The sequence below is a fragment of the Falco peregrinus genome, chromosome 8, assembly GCF_023634155.1.
Source record: "Falco peregrinus isolate bFalPer1 chromosome 8, bFalPer1.pri, whole genome shotgun sequence".
NCBI lineage: Eukaryota > Metazoa > Chordata > Aves > Falconiformes > Falconidae > Falco > Falco peregrinus.
In genome coordinates, this window is record NC_073728.1 from 54,133,183 (window position 1) to 54,151,648 (window position 18,466).

The 18,466-nt window shown below is 48.0% G+C and overlaps 2 protein-coding genes across 2 annotated transcripts in view; one reads left to right on the forward strand and one right to left on the reverse strand.

Annotated features, from left to right (window-relative positions):
* UBTD2 (ubiquitin domain containing 2) overlaps window positions 1-6,845 on the forward strand; it is a 61,089-nt gene extending 54,244 nt beyond the window's left edge. Inside the window, exon 3 of the mRNA XM_055812715.1 lies at window positions 623-6,845. Within this exon, the coding sequence (XP_055668690.1) occupies window positions 623-1,020 (398 nt within the window). The 3' untranslated portion in view covers window positions 1,021-6,845. The remainder of the gene's footprint in view (window positions 1-622) is intronic.
* Window positions 6,846-10,141: 3,296 nt separating this feature from the next.
* Window positions 10,142-16,225, reverse strand: EFCAB9 (EF-hand calcium binding domain 9). The gene is given in 5 exon segments (XM_005231735.1): window positions 10,142-10,198; window positions 12,240-12,396; window positions 13,335-13,494; window positions 14,951-15,091; window positions 16,195-16,225. Coding segments are annotated over 5 exon segments (546 nt in total).
* Window positions 16,226-18,466: the final 2,241 nt, after the last annotated feature.

Genomic DNA, 18,466 nt, shown 5'->3' on the forward strand with positions numbered 1-18,466 from the left:
GCGTGCTGGTGGCGACACCGTGCTCCGTGCGGAGCCACAGAGTTGTCTGACTTGGGTGGTCATGTTTGTTTGTTCTGGCAGTGCTCGCTAAAACATGAGTCCTATATGAAACCATTTCAGCAACTTTTGAATGTTTGAGAAGTTACAAAATCTTCCTTTGACAGTGGTCTTTTGCCTTTGGTCTTTGCTATTTTGCCTTTTCACAGCTCAGGTTCAGGATCATGGAATTCATCCAAGTAGCGTTTTCGGGGTGCGTGTGTGCTCTGATCCTCAGGCTGTGCTACTGGAGAAATATTCCTCTTCTAAATGACCCGTGGGGAGAACATCCTTCTCCCTCATCTCTTTTCCAGCTGCTTTTGAAGTTTATCCCGGTTTATCTGGAGGGAGAGCTGCGTTTCGCTTTAGGGGGTGCTTTTAACTCTACCCCAGGTTTCCATACAAAAACAAGGTGAAGCAATTTTTAATGAAAACTTGAGAATTTTGTATCAGTCCTTTAAAAGCTGAATTTGGACCTCATCACTGGGATACTTTAACAGCAGGATAAATGCTTCCGAGCATGACCCCTTGAATGTTAAACATAAAATGCATGCATACTCATTTTTTCCCCTCTTATCTCCTAAAGGTGCTCTTACAGAGTGTTACGATGAACTGGGCAACCGGTACCAGCTTCCCGTCTACTGCCTCGCCCCACCTATCAACATGATAGAGGAGAAGGGCGACCTGGAGACTCTGGATATTCCTGATCCCCCACCCAATTCAGGGCATGAATGCCAGCTTCGTTTGCGCCTGTCCACAGGCAAAGACCTCAAACTCATGGTCCGCAGCATGGACACGGTGTACCACATGAAGAGACGGCTGCATGCGGTGGAGGGAGTGGAGCCAGGCAGCCAGCGCTGGTTCTTCTCGGGCAGGCCGCTGGCAGACAAAATGAAACTGGAGGAGCTGAAAATCCCAAAGGACTACGTGGTGCAAGTCATCGTGAGCCAGCCCTTAGCAAATCCCACCCCAGTGGAAAACTGATTTCTGCTTGTTTATCGATTCTTCTTTCCTCCGTCTCTGTCATGGGGTCTGTTTTCACTGCCCTCTCTTCTTTTGGGTTGTCCTGCTAATGGATTGGTTCCAAGAAATGACCAGCAAAAATTCCATCTGTGATGGAGATCTGCAAAAACAAAACATAAAAATGTAAACTGGCCTTTGGGGGTTGCCTGATCTCGTATTTAACACAACAGCAAACAGCACAGGGCAAGGGCAAAGGAAGGAAGGGGAAGGAAAAAGGGAGGAGGTACAAAGAGGGAGGGAAAAGATGATTGTTCACTTAAACAATACAAATACGTAATGATTCTTGAAACTGTAGGTGGTGTCCTGATCTATAGAGCCAGAGCAACAGAGAGCACTTTTATTAAAAAAAAAAAAAAATTATTACTAAAAACTAGTCAGTTTATAAAATTTCATATCAGCACCACGTACAGTTCATGCAAGAATCGCAGCTGCTCTGGGTGGGTCCTGCGCTGTTTGCGGGGATCCTTCCTGGTTTGACCTAACGCAAATGCTTTGCCAAGGCACAGCCAGCCCCAGGCAGCGGAGCTGGGCGAGGGGCTCCGTCTCTGTCCCACGTGCGCACCTCCTGGTGATGCTCAGACCAAGCAATTGTACATTCCAAGATGGCAACACAGTCCTGTGCCACGGCTGGCTCCCGAGCTGGGAGTGCAGCCCGCTGGAGCCTTAGGCAATAACTTAGTCAATGTATACTCTCACGTACTGTAAACTTACTGGCCACAAGACTGACTTAGCCTGAAGTTTACTGGCTGACTGGCACCTGAGTACTTGCCTGCTGGATACTGTATATCACTCAGATCATTAGAACGGGCTTTGATCAGGCTAGCTAAGGTGAGCTCAAGTTTAGGTGCATCCCCGTTGTCAGTTGGCACTGGTATAATAGGTCCGGGTTAAACTGCAGTTGCACCCAGATGCAACAGATTGCAACTTCCCCTGCTCAGTTCCTGGAGGGCACAAAGCATGGAAGATGGTAAGGAGGACACAGTAGCACATGGTTTTCAGCTTCTTGTGTGAGTGTCACTTGAAGCAGCAGCCGGTCTTGTAGCTCTGATGACTCTCCAGCCAGGGCAACTGGAGGTTTCTTCACCACCACGCGCCTGCAGCCCAGAGCGTGACGGCAGTGTTTCGCAGCCGGTGCTTTCCCTTCAGAATGTAAGAGGAGCCCGTTCAGCAAATGACAAATCCTTTGGTAGCCTCAGAAATCTGAATCATTGTATTTTGGGCCAAAAATCTAATTGCTTGTTCCCTCAGTTAGAGATGCTCTCTGGCTGCTCCGCACCCCTGACTGGTAATGCCTTTGGTTGAGATCAAATGCCCTGTTCCTTTTAAACTTGATTTCTAATTTGCTTGGGTTTTCAGCCATCATTGAAACGACTTCTTCCAAAATCGAATGTGCTACTCGGGTATGAATAGCATATTTTTATTGGTTTCTGTCTTCCCTCTCTGAATCATTGGTCTAAAGCTACAGTTGTCCCAGGTGTGTCTTGTCTGCTAGTGAAACTGGTGGGTTACACTGACAGTTTTAAACTCGTTAATTTTGCTCCTTCATGAATTGTATAGAACTCAGTTTCTCGGACTCAAAGTGAATTCTTGCTCCGTGAGCATCAGCATAGAGCTGGAAGGATCAGAGGTCACCTGTACAACATCATGTGTCTTTCCCAGCAGGTGGAAGCAGGCACAGAATTTACATTGATGGATGGAAAACAGATCCACATTCTATATGCATTTCCCACCCTACCCCAAATGAGCATAGCTTTCTTTTTGGTCCCCGTGTTGCTGGAAAACTGTAGGCTTAATGCAGCTCCTTTAGCCCCAGTTTGGTGCAGGATGACTGAAGTGCAGTGGCAGAGCTGTGTGAAGGAAATTTAACTCCCTGTTCTCATATACACCAAAGTGACTTGGGTTTCTTTTTTCTTTTTTTTTTCCTTGTTAAAGATGAAATCAAAGCTGATAAATACTAATCTGTAACAAAAATTTTCTATTGTGAAGGCTTTTTTTTAAAGACAAATGTGAATTACTATACTGGGTTTTTGCAGCCAGATCTTTTGCATTCCAGAGGGGAAAAAAATATTTGATATATAAACAACTCAAAAAATCTCTTGGATTTTCACTGGGTAAAAAATGTTTCATGCCAGGAAGACACTATTTGTCTCATAAGACCTAACTTACATCTCTGTGTAAATGGTCTTTACGGTAACGTTTCCGTGCAGTCGCTTCTGGAAGGGGTGTGTGTGTGTGTATCGTGATAGATTAAGGGAGGAATAAACCAGAGTAACAGTTCTGTAACAGTGAACACTAAAACACTACTTTTTTTTTTTTTTTTGAGGATACATTTTGTTGATTTTTTTTTTCTATTTTCATTCAGGCAATTGTCACCATGTGCTGTTTTTGAGATTACAGTGTAGGGTCTGGGAGAACTCCTTTTCCCTCTCCCCTGTCTTAGTTGGAAAAGGTTCAGTTTTATTATGCCGTTGTAGATGACCATGTCTTACATTAATTGCTTGTGCGTCAGGGAGGAGGGTGATGATCTGAAGGCCATGTTGTGAGTGGGCTCTGAGTAGAACAGAGAACTGATTCATGAAAATACTGTTTTCTCTAATAGTTTCCCTCTTGTCACTTAAGCACATACCTAAAACTGAAAAGAAAAAAATCAATGGTAAAATGCTTTTATAGCTGAAAGTGGAGACTTTTCAACTTATTCTTCAACCAATGACAGATATACCAAGCACATACCCTGATGGAAACAAATTTTACAAGATTTGTGTTAGGAAAGAATTCTAAGTTTCAAAAAAAATATTAGAATATATATATTAAAAAAATACCAGCAGTGAAGGCGTACAGGGATACAACAGCATGTTGACTAACATATCCCATGTACATAACTAGCAGTTGCAATATACATTGAGAGACCAGTCATTTCTGACTCTGAAATGCCTTGTCTTTGTCCTACAAGGTGGGCTTCAGTGCAGATGCCGGTGCAGGGGGCTCCCGTGGGGCTCCCGTGGGTCCTTGGGGCAGAGCAGGGCTCCCCCCGTGCCTGGAGGTGGGGGTGGGGGGAGGCTCATTTAATTGCAGAGCCAGGCAGGCATGGCTGAAGTGAGACTAACCAAGTACTAAACCCTCGTTTAGCTGGCAGCCCTGGTGAGGAGGACTGGTGCAGGTCTGCGTTGTGGACACCAGTGGCTGCTTCCAGGGAGGATGGACAGAAGCACGCTGGTGTCTGCATCTTTATTTTGCAGCATGGAGTGTGTGTTGAGCTTGCAGCTCAGCGCTGCTGGCAGCGTGTTGCCGTGCCGGTTGGTGTGCTGCCCTGCACTGTGTGGTGTCTTGGGTATAACTGGCGCAATGCAACAGGGTTTTTTTAATGCATGCAGCCATGAACTGCAGTGCTAAGTACAGACAAGTAAGGAGTAAAAGGATTTTCTTTTTTTTTTTTTTTGTTAGAGCCATCTGTCCTTTGTGTCATTCCTGATTAGCTCTGGCTATAAACTGATGCCAGTAGGTAACATTTTTTACCATGTTAGTGACAGGTCTGTTCGATGTGATTCAGATTTTTATACTCTTTATTGTTGCTTCTGCCTGACCCAGAAGTAATAACCTAGTGAAAGTTCACACTCCTGAACAGCTTGAAGGGCAGAGAGGCATGAACACACATAGTCTGCTGGGGCAAGAGATCTCCAGAAAAGCTGCAGGTACTGTAGAGACGTTGCTTGGTGTGCTACAGAAGGATGCTCAGGGTCATCTTCCACAACCAAGTGACAGCTGCTCCTTCAGAGCATCCAGCTCCCAAAAGTTTCATTGACTGCCTTGGCTCTCGGTGCATCGCAGTTTATCAGTGTCCTCCACAGAAAATACAGCTTGGAATAGTGGCACTGCGAGATCTTTTTTTATAGTTTTCTGAAAGTCTTTGCTCCTCTGGATCTGGGAAATACCTTGGAAAACTAAATGCAAGTCAGCAGTGTAGTAAGCTGGGTTCTTTGATAGACACCCCAATGCTAAAAGCCGTAGTAACTACAACACAAAACCTCACCCAGGAGCAAGCAAACAAAACCCATCTCCTCTTTGCCTTTCACAGAAAGTTCCTAAGTTGCTTTGGGGAGGAGAGGAAAGAGGGGTTCATTAGAGCAACAAGGCAACACGTGGCAATGTGCATAACCTTTGGTAAAGCAGATGGTCAATTGATAAAATATTGCTGTAGTATGACATGCTTCTGCATATATATCCATTGTTAGTAAATAATGTAAAAACTTTTTAAAAACTATTAAAAATTTTTTTTGTTACAGTGGTGGGATGCTTTTAGCCATGGAGCTTTGAAAGCATTTTTGCTGTCTAAGTGTTGACGAATGCTGTATGTTTCTCCATTTCTATCTTCTTCAGAAGCATAAGTGGTAGCTACAGTTCTGTATGTTGATCTATATTTTACAGACTCTTTTCTATGTTACTGTACATACATCCAACACCCTGCACCTTATGCAGAGAATGTTTACATTTAAAAAAAAGAAAAAAAATTTGTTGGCTTTCTCACTACGCTGCTCACCTCCTGTTATGTTGAAATGAAAGTAGTCTCAGTTAGAAAACGGGGCTTTTTTTTTTCGTTTGCCCTTCACCACTTCCCCTGTAATTCTGACTCCCTCTGGGATGATGGCTGGGCTGGCAGCTCTTGGACAGCTTGCGCTTTCCTGGAGTAGGATGTAGCGGTATTTGAGAAAGGCATTTTTGCTGACTTGCTTTGGGTGGGGGGATGAGCTTTGTCTGCTCTGCAACTTTCTTGGGGGGGGGGGGGGGGGAAATTGCTTCAAACCCACTAGATGTTGGTGGTCTGCCTTGCAAGTTAACTCAGCTAGGAAGCCTTGGAGTTAAACTTTCCGGCAATCGTGTTTCTGTCTTCTCCCAAAGAAGATGAATGTCCCGCTATTCTATCTGTAGCTACAAACACTTCTGTTAGTTAATGGCTGTATATACGAGTCTGCCTGCTTTGAGACTTTCCTTTTCATAAAGTGTTTTTGATGGCTCTGTTCTGCAAATGGCTCTCCTCTTCCATATTTCATCCGCTTAGATACTCCCTAGCTGCGTGTGTGTTGTTCTTGTTCATAGGAGGTGGAGCTATAGCTCTCCTTCCAAGGGACATAAATGCCACTGAGCCTACAAAAGTCAAATGTTTGGAAGATGAGACGTAACCAGCGGGCTTCTCAACGTGGACTTTGAGACTTTGAATAAACGTGTCCACTGGACTCTCCGTGAAAAAGTATGTTCCTGCCCTCCAAGCAGGACCACTTGTTGGGTATTTATCCAGTAGAACTCTGCATTTGTATATTTTACAGATCATTTGATCAGAGCCATGGGGCAAATAGAGAACTTAAAATCCTGACTCCTGCCTTAAAACTTTTAGTTCATCTTGAGCTCCAAAAATTCTGCACCTGCTCGTTCTCAAGTCCCTTTTCTCTTTAGGAAATTTGAGTCCAGTCAAAGGTTGGAGACAATTTAAGAAAATTTTAAAAGAAAATAAATTTTAGCGGATTGCTTTATTAAAAATAACTAACTGGTCTTGCATTGAAAACCCTATTTGTGCCTCTGTTAAGTCCAGGGAATGTTTAGAAAGTGGAGGTGGCTTTTGAGCAATGATTGAAATGACTGCATTAGCTGGCAATTTGTAAGACACTTGCTTTCATATGCTCTGAGCAAGAGACTTCGGTTTGTGTCCTCTCTGCCTCATGGTAATGGCTTTCAAAGATGGCTGGTACCATCAAATTTGTACTTCTTGAATAAATATCTTCATTTTTATGGTAAAACTTTTTTGTATGCAGTTTGTTTGTGTGTGCCATGTAACAAACATTCATGTTACATAGGATAAGGTGCTAGATTTGGTACTGACACAGAAAATGCGCAGCTCCAACATGCAGTGAAGCAAGGACGAGGGGATTCCAGTGACGTGACTGTATTTTTGCCCCTGTAACTTTTATAAAGTCTTTTAAAAATCAAATGTATGAGTTGTGTGAAACATGCTTTTTAACTTTTTTCCCCTCCCTGGCTCCTTCAGTCAATGGAGAATTCTATGCCAATATAAAGATGCTGTGAACATCAGGTAACTTCTAAAATGCATTATGTATTTTTATGTTGTACCTCTGTTTCTGGGTTGACATATCGCAGTAGCGTGTGCCCGTATTTTTAATCAACTGCAAAGCACAAGCAGGTCGTCTTTAGACTGTTAAATTATGTGATTTTTTTTTTTTTTTTTTAATGTAGGGAAGATCTTTTTACCATTGAGAGCAAACCATCATGAACTTCTCTCAGAAATGCTGTACAAAATTTCCTGTATTTAAAACAAAAAAAAGAGAATTTTTTTTTTCACCCTGCATTTAAAAACTAAAAGTAATCCTGGAAATGCCATGCCTTAAGGAATAAACTCAGTGTTGTTTTCCTTTTTAATTTCTTCAGTAGGCCTTTTGATTCCGAGCTGGAGCTCTACAACTTTTTCATTACCTGTCTGATACCCTAGAGACATGTTTTGGTAATAATTTCAGTGTGTGACAATGTTTTATCTTGCAAATAAGGTGTGCGATCCATGGAGAATGCAGGGCCTGGAGATGTGCTCAGACCTCCAGCATAAGCCACCTCTGTGCCTGGCGCCTGCTGTCTGCAGATGTGCTTCTGGCTCCTTGCTGAACGCTGCAAAATAATGGATCTGTGTAATTGTCCTATAATTACATTAACTGACATGTTGTCTTAATTCAGGTCACCACTTTTATAGTCTTGATTAACTACCTAAGGTATCAGAGGAGTAAGAACAGTTTTTTGTAGGGCACTTTGGTTTAATGTTATTACAGCTAAACATTTCAAATTTATTTATTTATTTTTTTAATCTTGGGATAATTTCACGGTAGAATTTGTGATGTCAGCTACAAACAAAGAAGCGTGATTTTCCTGGAACTTTTTTCCTTTTATACATATATATATATGTTTTATTCCTTTAATATGTGTGTATATAATATCTTATATGTACATATTCCCTTTTTAATATGCGCATATGTAAAGTAACAGGTGCAAAGGCTTGTTTGCAGCCATTTGTTCTGACCCGTGTGACAGCCCTGCTTCTGCCTCCTCCAGGATGGACAGGGAAGGTTCTCAGAGCTGATGTCCTTCAGCACCAGGAGCGTGTAACTGCGTGTGATCTTTCTTTACCCAACTCCTAGCTGGGAAAAGTGTGGTTGCTTGCCAAGTAGTAAGAGGGATGTCCATCTCCAGGTGTTGCATGTGTGCATACGTACCCACGCCACAGCGAGCTGCCCTTGGTGTGCAGCTGTAGTGCATTTTGGTGTGTATGAAGTGGGTTGGGGGACTCCAGGCCGACTGTTGACCGAAGGAAAAACCCCAAAAGGACGTGGATTCTAGGTCAAAACTGCACAAGAGTATAAATTTTCCCAGTCGCTGCTGCAAACAGTGAAATCGAGTGCAGCTTCACACGCTGCGGCGTGTGACCTTGGGGGAGAAGGCTGCGTATCTGTTCCACAGCTATGTGTTCTACCTTACAGTGGGTTTATTCCAAATTAACGTCATTAAAGTTTATATTGTGCCTGTATTTATATTTCATCGACCTGTATCTTGCTCTATGACATAGCATAACATGCAATGACGAGGGTGGGGGTTCTGCCCCATGGTGGGTGCTACAACCTGGCTCCTGGCCCCCGCCGACCCCTCCTTGCTTTCCGCTGGCTACAGCTGCATCCTGGTGTGACGTGCCCGTCCCACTCGGTCTGTGCTCCTGCGGACCAGTGCTGCGTTACTACCTGGTGCTGGGCTCCAGGGACAGCACTAAGGGAAATGGTCTTTAACTGTGGACCCCATATTGGTGGTGCTGCTTATGCTGGGGCAAGTGCCCTGGTCAGCGCGGAACCCCAGGGTCCATCCGGATGCTGCAGGGAGCATCTGGCTGAAAGCTCAGGGTGGCTGGTCCCTCCAAACCTGGGTTAAAAGTATCAAGGTAACTTATGGAAAAGGCACTGAGCTCTCAGCTCTGCAGAGAATGGTTCTCTCTTTGAATAATCCCAGAAATTTGGGATTTCAGGCATGTAGTTTATTTTCTCAGGACTCGGAGCAGTTGCGAAGATCCAAGAGGAGGGATGCCGCCCTGCAGGCGTGCTGAAATCTCGCTGCATGGGAGGTCAGCGGTAGCACTTGGAGACTGGAATTTTCTTTTCTAATTAGTCCCTTATGGTGCAGCTATGCTGCTTCATTAGGGAAGCTCTCGAACAGCAGCGAGTTTGGAGGAGGGTCAGTGTAGCGATGTCCTGTGCGTAAGGTGAGAGGAGGAAATAAACTCACTGGATTGCTGTGCCCAAGGGGAAACAGTCAATACTGAGGAAAAGAAACTGAAATGCCTCTCTTGCTTTCTCTCCACATGGACTTAATTAGGTGGTTTTGTTAATGAAGCAAACAGTGTTTCCTGTGGCTGCGCTGTTCCTCACAAGCATGGCAGCAGGGATGCAGGGAGCTGCCCAAGCCTGGGGCACATAGGTGGGGGCTGCGGAGCAGAATGCATGGGAAGAGAAAGCTGCCAGCGTGAGTGGCTCCAGCCTCAGAGACCAGTCTGCCCCATCTCAAACCAGCCTTGCTTTGTGTGCGTCTGAACGTGGCAAAATGGCAGCATTGAGGAGGGAAGGCTCTTGCTAAGCCAGTGGGTAATATAGGGGCAGGACAAGGTGGTCTCTAAAATAACAAGATGACCCCCATTGCAGGGTACGGGGAAAGGCGATGCTAACGTCAGGCTTAGTCCTGGGGAGAGCTGCGAGGCACGAGGCTGCCATCCACGTTGCATCAGTCCGTCCTCTTCCTCAGCCACCAGTCTGGTGCTCACCTCGGCAGAGCAGTGGCAACGTGCAGGGGAGAAAACAGAAGAGGCAATTGCTTCGCTGCAGCACTTTGATTTATTCACTGTCTACGAGTTCAGTACATCTGTCTGGTGATTGTAAACTGAGCCCAGGGGAGAAGTGAGGCTGTGCTGTTCCCAGCTGGGTAAGGGGCTCTGTCACTCTGTTAGGAGCTTGCTGGTCCCGCTGGGAAGCTGTTCATGGTCCCCCTCCTTTTTTTGTTATTGTTTGTCGATGCAGAAGACTGCAAATAGCTTGAATTCCCTGTAGTTCAGTTGCTGGGTTTGGAGAGGAGATAGGTCCCTAGCTTAGCAAAGCAGCCTTGCCCAGTATAACCGGTTATTTCAGAGAAAGTCCCTGAGTCCAGGCTCTCATCCCCTTCCCCAACTTGCTGTAGTTTCCCGATTGACTTGGGAGAAATTGGTTCCAACTGATTGCCTCCAGCTCATCCCGAGCATGTTACAAGCTAATAGGGCACCTCCCTGGCACATGGCTGCTTCTTTAGCATTTGTAATGGCTCGCAGATGTTGGAGTGATTCATAACAGCTGGGGTTACGGTGGGGCGGGGTGGATGGGGGGAGCGGGGTGCCTCCATGGCTGTCACCGCTGCCCTGCTCCTGCTTGAAGTGGCCTCGTGATTGGCAGCTTCGAGACGAAAGGGCAGGATCAGTGCGACCTGGGGCTGAGGCTTCTTACTCTGGGAAACTGCTCAGGGGCACTGGAGAACTGCCCCCAGGTCCTGAGCAGGAGAGAGACCTTGATAACCCTCTGCAAACCGTGCAGCACTCACAGGAGAGGGGCAACGAAAAAAGCAAATCATTGCTCTTTTCCTCAACCGTTTCACCACAGCGATGACTATCAAAAGTCCTGTCTAACTGAAGAGGTCCCAGAAGACTGAAGGTTTGTCAGAGTGGTGCCCACCTACAAGAAGGAGGATCTGGATAACTACAGGCCTGTCAACCTGATCTTAGTGCCAGGGAAGGTTGTGGAGCAGATCGTCCTGAGCGCCATCACACAGGAGCCACAGGAAAATCAGGAAGGGAGGATTCATAATACATTTGCTGTGTCCCTTCTTAAAGTGATGGCAGAGCCTTATACGCTCCCACTGCATGACTGGAAGTCATTGCTTTGTATGGTACTAACTCTGATACGGTATATGATGTGTTTATCTGATTTTTCTGAGCTACGTGTAGTGGCCTTGATTGAAAACCTTAATTGGGGAATTGCTGTTAACTATGAGCAGTTGGCTGGAGAAAACAGTTGTGCCGATTCTGTGCAAACAAGTAATTGAAGAGGATACCGGGAGTGGAACACAGAGGAGGAGAATTATCAGTAAAAACAATAACCCAGGAACCTAGCAGCAGCAGAAGGGCTCTCCCTCGGTTACTAATGGCTGTCTTGCTGAATGCGCTGCTGGAGCATGCTGAGATGCTGAAGTCATGAGGACAGTGTGAAGATGTGACAAGAGTTAAGAGATGTCTACAGCCTATTAATGACTGATTCCCTAGCAGTGTCGCTACAGGTGCTCATTAATCAGGGAGTGCTTCAGAGCAGGGAGGGATTTGAAAGAGCCCTGCTGACCAGGCTGGGACAGAGGTGAGCTGGTGGCAAAAGTGAATTAGCCAAGGGATGTGCAGGCACCTCTGTAAGGAGGAGGGTGTCAGTGCAGAGCTGGAGGGGAGGCACCGTTACCAGCTTTGTTCCCCTGCTGGCTGCAGGGAGCTGCTCCCCACCATGGGGCAGGGACTGGCAAGATCCCTATGGCCTCTCCTTGGAACCTGGAGCTGGTTTAAAGGTCAAAATGAGGGATCCATTAGAGAAGAGAAAGGGCTTCTCCTGGGGCTCCTATCTGACATCAGCATCTCCATGGCAGAGGCATCAGCCAAGGTATGGCACTTACAGTGTTTCAAGCAGGAGTTTCAAGTCCGAGGGCACCCCACTGAGGTACCCCCCTGGCCAGCAGCTCTGCGAATGGACTGCAGAGAGCTTGGAAAATGGCGAGAAGCCCCAGGTGAACTCCGAAGAAAATGGCTTAAATAGAGGCACTTCTGCTAGTTCTGCCACCTCCTCCTGTTGGAGTCTCCTCAGACAGAGGAACATGCCTGGGTTACTCCTCCAAAAAGATTTCTTCCTGTTGCTATCTTACTGTTAAAACATTTTCAATTCAGACTGTGCAACAAGTCATCAAAGTCCTGCTCCTGCAGTCAGCAGAAACAAAACTCAGGCTTGAATGAGAAGCGGCTGCAGTGTAAAGGATCAATTTTGAATTTAGGGGCATTTTCATGGCTTCTTTTTTGACTGTAATTTCTCTATTTTTACCTCATTTCCAGAAACATCAAAGTCGTTGAATGTCTTCTTAAGTTATTTCTGGATGTCGGAGAGAAACCTTGTGGCTTCAGACATGTTAAAACCGATCTTATTATCCCCATCTACGTCCAGCAGCTGAAAGGCAGGTCCCGCGTGCCAGTGGATGGTTCTGTTTCAGGGCAGAAAGGTTTAGACACAGATGATAAGCACTGATTTCCTGCTTGGAAAGAATACGTGGAACACCAGCTGGTGCTCTAGTCCAGAGAATAAAGGTGACCCCCCGCCAGTCGCGCCTGCAGGAAATACCACAATCCTGGTGCTTCCTGCTGCAGAGCGCGGGGCTGCTGCCAGCCGGACAGGGGCTGTGCTGGGGAGAGCTACCGCCAGCCAGCCGAACTCCAAAGCTGCTTTGAGAGGTCCTTCCCCATCCCTCCCGCACGCTGAACTTGCAGGGCTATGTCCCACGTCTGGCTCCACTCCTTCCCCCCCCCCCACCCTGAGTTCCACGGGCAGCAGCCCCTAGTGGGCCCTTGGCTGGGTACCTGGTGAGAGCAGAGCTGCAGGTCACGTCCACCAGCAAGTCTGAGCTCTGGGGGTAACCCTGGCTTTACCACTCCTCTCCCTCGCCGAAGCTTGCTGTCCTTGCTGCTTTTCCCTGGAAAGGCACCAGCCTCTCCCAGCCTGGGCCACGTGTGATGCCAGGGAGGCTGAAGGACACCGGTACCCGCTGCACCAACAAGCTAGCAAATGCTGATGGGTGAAAACAGATGCTCTGCTCTCTTCCCCACAGGCAGCCACAGCTGAGGGCTTGTTTTTTGGAGAACGTGCTAAGATGGACAGCCTGAGGCAGGAGGAGTGTTTAGATGGTTCCTACCTAGCAACAGGTTCAGGGGTAGATTTATCACAGAGAAGCAAGGTTGGAACTAATAGGGGTGCTGCTCGTTTCCCTGCTTTGCTTTTCTATGCAGCAGCCTCACCGCCACATCCAGACCCAGGGACCTTCTTCACCCCTTGCCTGCCATGAGTAAAGATCAGCTCCAGTGAGTTGATTCCCTTTATGGGGGTGTTGGATGGTGCAGATGTCCCTGTACCAAATCCAGGACCCACAGGCTACACACCTCATGGGACAGGAGGATGCACACCACCATGTAGAACTCATTTAAGCAAATCCTCCCCCTCGCATTTTGCTCCAGCAATTCAAATGGCAGCATGACCTGGTCCTTACTCAGGTCGGTCACACAGTGGAGAAAGCAGTAAAACGGCAGATCTGGAAAACAGTGAGCTCTCAGTTATCATCTGCACAAAGCTGAGAGCAATAATTAGAAGGATTTCTTTTATTTTAAATGCCCACTGCTCCCAGACAGGTTGCACAGGCAATTAAAACACAGTAGCAGACAAGAGATACCGTTTAGGTTTAATAGACAGCATTAATAAGATGGCCTGATTTATGACAGGGTATGTGATTTCTGCACAGAAGGCAATGTTAAAGTGCTCATAATTTTTCTGTCTGTCATCTCTTCCACCTCACTGCTGGAGGAAAAAAGGACTTTTCCAACAAACCAGAAACCTTGGAAATAGAACCTGTTTTTCTTTTGGAGGTGTCACTTTTAACTCCATGACCCACTAACGATTATATTTAGTCCTATTTCATCTTCTCCAGTGCATAGGAAGAGCCAAACTTCCAGATCAAGCATTTCCGTCAAACTTCCCCAACCGCAAACACAGGACCAACAGCCCCTGCTAAAAATATCTGCAGCCTGGTCTGATTCTGCTACCCTTAAATTTCTGTCAGTGGGGCAAACCCACAGGAAGAGGTGTCATTGGAGCTGCAGCACCATGGGGGTTTGCAAACACATGGTGACAGAACAAAGAACTGCAGGCAGGAGGCGGGGAAGCTGTGAACCAGTGGACAAGAGGGTTGCGAACAGCCTCATGTGGAGGACACTACTGGCGAGAAACCTACCTGCTTTCTAACACAGAGCACGATCGGTTTATGGAAAGGATTACATGATGAGGTCGCTGCAGTGCTAAGGAATTAGCTTCAGTGAGCCAGAAATCCCCTCTTGCCCTGTGTTCCTGGCATCTTGCTTGCACAGCTGTAAAGATCTCCTTCATCACTGGCCTGGGTTTTTCCTGTGTCGATTGTCTGCTTGTTGTGCCAGGACCTGGTTATCGTGTTTGTACAGTACCAGTGAGCCTGACCTGGGGGCTTCACGTGCTGCTGCGATGCAGAGGACAGTAATACCATAAAATCAAACAGGTTTCATAGGCTTTTGGACCTTTTCCTGTCACACAAACAGGGAAGGAGGCAATGGAAGGGGAAAGGGGGAAGAAGTATCTTCAGTGAGAGCTGGAAATGCATCTCGGTGGCTCTGCATGGTCCCCTGAGCCACGTATTTCAGAAGCCAATGCGGGAGTAGCCAGGCCATGTAACCTTCCAGAGTGGTTGGGGCACGATGGAGCAGGGAGGACGTGGTGGCACATGCTGTATCTGAAAGCTTTCTGGGGTATTGCCAATTACTTGCATTAACCAAGCTGCTAGTTAATTAGTATGACAGAGTGCTGCATTTGTCCTAACATCTGAAGTGCAGTATTTGCGATGTCTGTGATCTTTGGTTTTAAATCCTAAGCGATGCAGCATTCTGTGTGTCTCTTTTCAAAACATTACACAGAGCTTGTAATCTTAGAGCCTTAATGCCAACCTCATTTTTGGAACTACTTACTGTTCAGATAATTCTTTCAATGAACATCCAGGAGCTGGAAATACACTGTCAGTGCTGCAGCATCTCTTACTGACGACAAGCAGTATACTTCATCTAAACACAAATGCTGCAGAAAACACCCAGATTTCAGCTTCACCTCAGCTGGCCATGGAAGATCAGCCAAACAGAATTAGCACCATGGCAATGACCCCTCACAGAAGGAAAAACCTGCCCTAGAACCAGGTGCAACTTCTGTCCCACAGCTTCAATGCTTTCCCCACATTTTCAAGAATTCCCCTCAGATGTAGAGGCAAGGGATCCCCTTCCATTCAGTGTTAAAGGATAACGTGTACTAAAATCAAGTGACAGAAATTATTCTTACAATGATCAAGAGCATTAAATTTGATTAAAAAGTGCAAGATAGCACAGACTTAAGGATTTATCTTAGACTGTAGCGCAAATCTCAGCCTCAGACAAGTGGTACCCAGAGGCTGTTGGTCCGTGCCGGGGCTGTGCTATGTAGCAGCCACTGCAGGGCTTTGCTTTTCCTCTTAGCCAGGGCTTTAATGTTTCTAGTTTCCAGCACCTGACGGCGTCTGTGCAATGTGTCCGGGAGCTATGGCTGCTTTTGAATGCCCAGTTTCTTATTCAAGTTATCTGTTAGGAAGCCAAACTGCTCTTCTATTTATATAAAGTGTTTATCACCCGTTTCTCTTCCGACCCAGAACGAGTCTAATCCAGCACAGCAATAACCATTGAAAGTGCTCTTTATTCCTTACTCCTAAGCTATACCAAGAATAATACTAATAAAATCTAAATCCACTGGCTTACTTTGGATGCCAGACCCTCTGTAACCCCACATTTAAAACGTGGAGCCGTATGCTGTCCTGCAGTCAGGTCAGCAGTTTCTCCTCCTTGGGTCGTAACGGTGAGCAAGAGCTCAGCTCTGCTAACGCGTGCTGCTGAGGACTGTGCTGAGTGGTCCTGGTTAACGCGATGGTGATGCTCGTGACCACCTCTCCATAGGATCAGAGGTGTTCCTAGGAGCTTGGGGCACATTTGCAAAATTCTTTGCATTTCTGGAGTTTATATTCTCTTTCTCTTATTATCACTTGAGAAACAGTTGAAGTAATTCATAGGTAGATAATTAGCCTGTTCACTGGCTGGGTTTGACACCTGTGAGTGTTCTGCAAGAAATGGGTGGAAAGAATTCAAACGGCTGATTCCCTTTCACTACGGAGCCAAGAGATAGTAAATCTGCTTACAGGGTCTCAAGCGCTGGATATAGGCTGCCATAGCCCCCAAAATGCTGTGCTGGATCGGAGCTGCTCAGAAACTTCTGAAGGGGTAACTTGAGTTTGCAAAATTTATGCCAGCAGAGAAATCACCTCTCTGACTGAGCCCCAGCCTGATCAGCCTTCCCTCAGGTAGTCTGCAGGGCATCTACCCGCACCGCGAGCCCGTTGGCTTAGGATTTGTCTTGGATTCCATATCTTTAGAGCCCCTGATAAGGATAGGTATCCCCAATACATGCCCACAGCTCTTGTAGGGGCAATTACAAAGATGACGGAGTCAATCACATATCGGGGAGGCAGGTGACAGAGCGAGGGGCAATGACCCCAGGCAGCAGCTTAGGAGGTCCAGTGGGACATTAGGGAAAACCCTCCCCCCGGGATGGTGGTGCCCCTGGAGCAGGTAACCCCAGGATGTCATGTCCGCTCCATTCTGGGAAGTTTTTCAGGACTTAGCTGGACAGATTGCTGTCTGACCTGGTCCAGTGCTGGTGACACTCCTGCTCCAAGCGGGGACTTGGTGACTGCTGGGGGTCCCATCCGTGCAATGTTTCTATGGCTGCGTACAATGTCCAGGTCCCCTAGTACAATAAAGTAAAAACGCTATTAAGAATTATAACGTTAAAAATACTGATAGCTAAAACATTGGGAAAATCGAGATTAAAAGGATGAGATTCTGAAAGCAATTGCTCTGATTCTGTTCTATTTTTACTCTGGGATTGCCAAATCCACGCGTTGTACCAGATCAGATCCGAAACCCATGAAGTGAAGTGAAGTGAAGTGAAGTGAAGTGAAGTGAAGTGAAGTGAAGTGAAGTGAAGTGAAGTGAAGTGAAGTGAAGTGAAGTGAAGTGAAGTGAAGTGAAAAAAAGCGCTCGGTTATTTCCAGCTTCTTTCTGTTCCAGGGATACACTTGCATTTTCAGCTCCTTTCCCCCACAACTCAGTGGGGAGAACGGAAGAAGTAGGGGAACACAAAACTTTTTTCAAAAAAAAGGCAGCTGAAATTCTCACACAGCCACCAATTTCCAGGAACCGGAGTTAATAGTATTTCAAGCATCAGCATCAGGAAACTCGCAGCAGGAATGCGAGGGCTGATCGTACCGGGATAAACCCAGGGGATTTGGCAACAGCGAAGACAAGGAGAGGTGACAATGTGCTTAGGGTGTCGTAAACCAGGGGACTAAGGAGAAATCGCCAAGATGCTCCCACAGCGAGAGCCCGCGTTCCGCAGGGGGATGGGGTGTGTAGGCGCCTCCCCCCCCCCCCCCCCCCCCCCGCCCCCGTGTCGTCGTCGTCGTCCCCCCTCTAACGGGGGCAGCCGCGCGCCCCCCAGCCCCCTGCCCACGCCGGGGCCGTGCCGGATTGCGGCTGCACGGCCCGGTGTTTCCCCTAGGTGTCCCCATGCCATGCGGGATTTCCAGCCCGGGTGTCGGGGGCTTGGAAGTTTTGCGGGGCAGGGGGCGCGGACCCGCACGCCTGGCACCGCCGGGGTCACAACGCCTGGCCCGCCGTGCCGATGCGCTCCAATTCCTGCCGCTGGGAAATGTAAAAATATTTGTGCCTGGCTGTTTTCACGTGAGCCGAGCCGGGAGGGAGGACGCGTCCCTCCGGTGCCCCGGCGCTTCAGGTGACGCTTCCCGCAGCCCCCGGGGCTGTGGGCTCAGCCGCTCCGCTCGCCGGGCCCCGGGGCGGCGGGGGGCTGGGCCCGGCCGGTGTCCGGCCTCGCTGGCCTCCACCATCGCCCCCCGACGGGCCGGCCGCCGCCTGCGGGGCTGGGGGGTGCGGGGTGGGGTCCGGGGGGATGTGATACGCGACTCCCTGCTCCGCTCAAGGGCACGGCTTGCGGCGGGGCCGAACCGAGCCGGGCTGTGCCATACCACGCTGCACGGGGTGGTGCGCTCTGCTGAGCCGGGCCGGCCCGTGCCCTTGCTGAGCCGTGCCGGGCTGTGTCGGGCTGTGCCGTGCCGTGCCCTGGCTGAGCCGTGCCCTGCCGTGCCCTGGCTGAGCCATGCCGTGCTGTGCCCTGGCTGAGCCATGCCGTGCCAAGTTGTGCCGTGCCGTGCCCTGGCTGAGCCGTGCCATGCCTTGGCTTGAACTCTGGCTGAGCCGTGCCGTGCCGGCCTGTGCCGTGCCCTGGCTAAGCCGGGTCGGGCCGTGCAACGCCCTGGCTAAGCCATGCCGTGCCAAGTTGTGCCGTGCCGTGCCCTGGCTGAGCCGTGCCGGGCTGTGTCGGGCTGTGCCCTG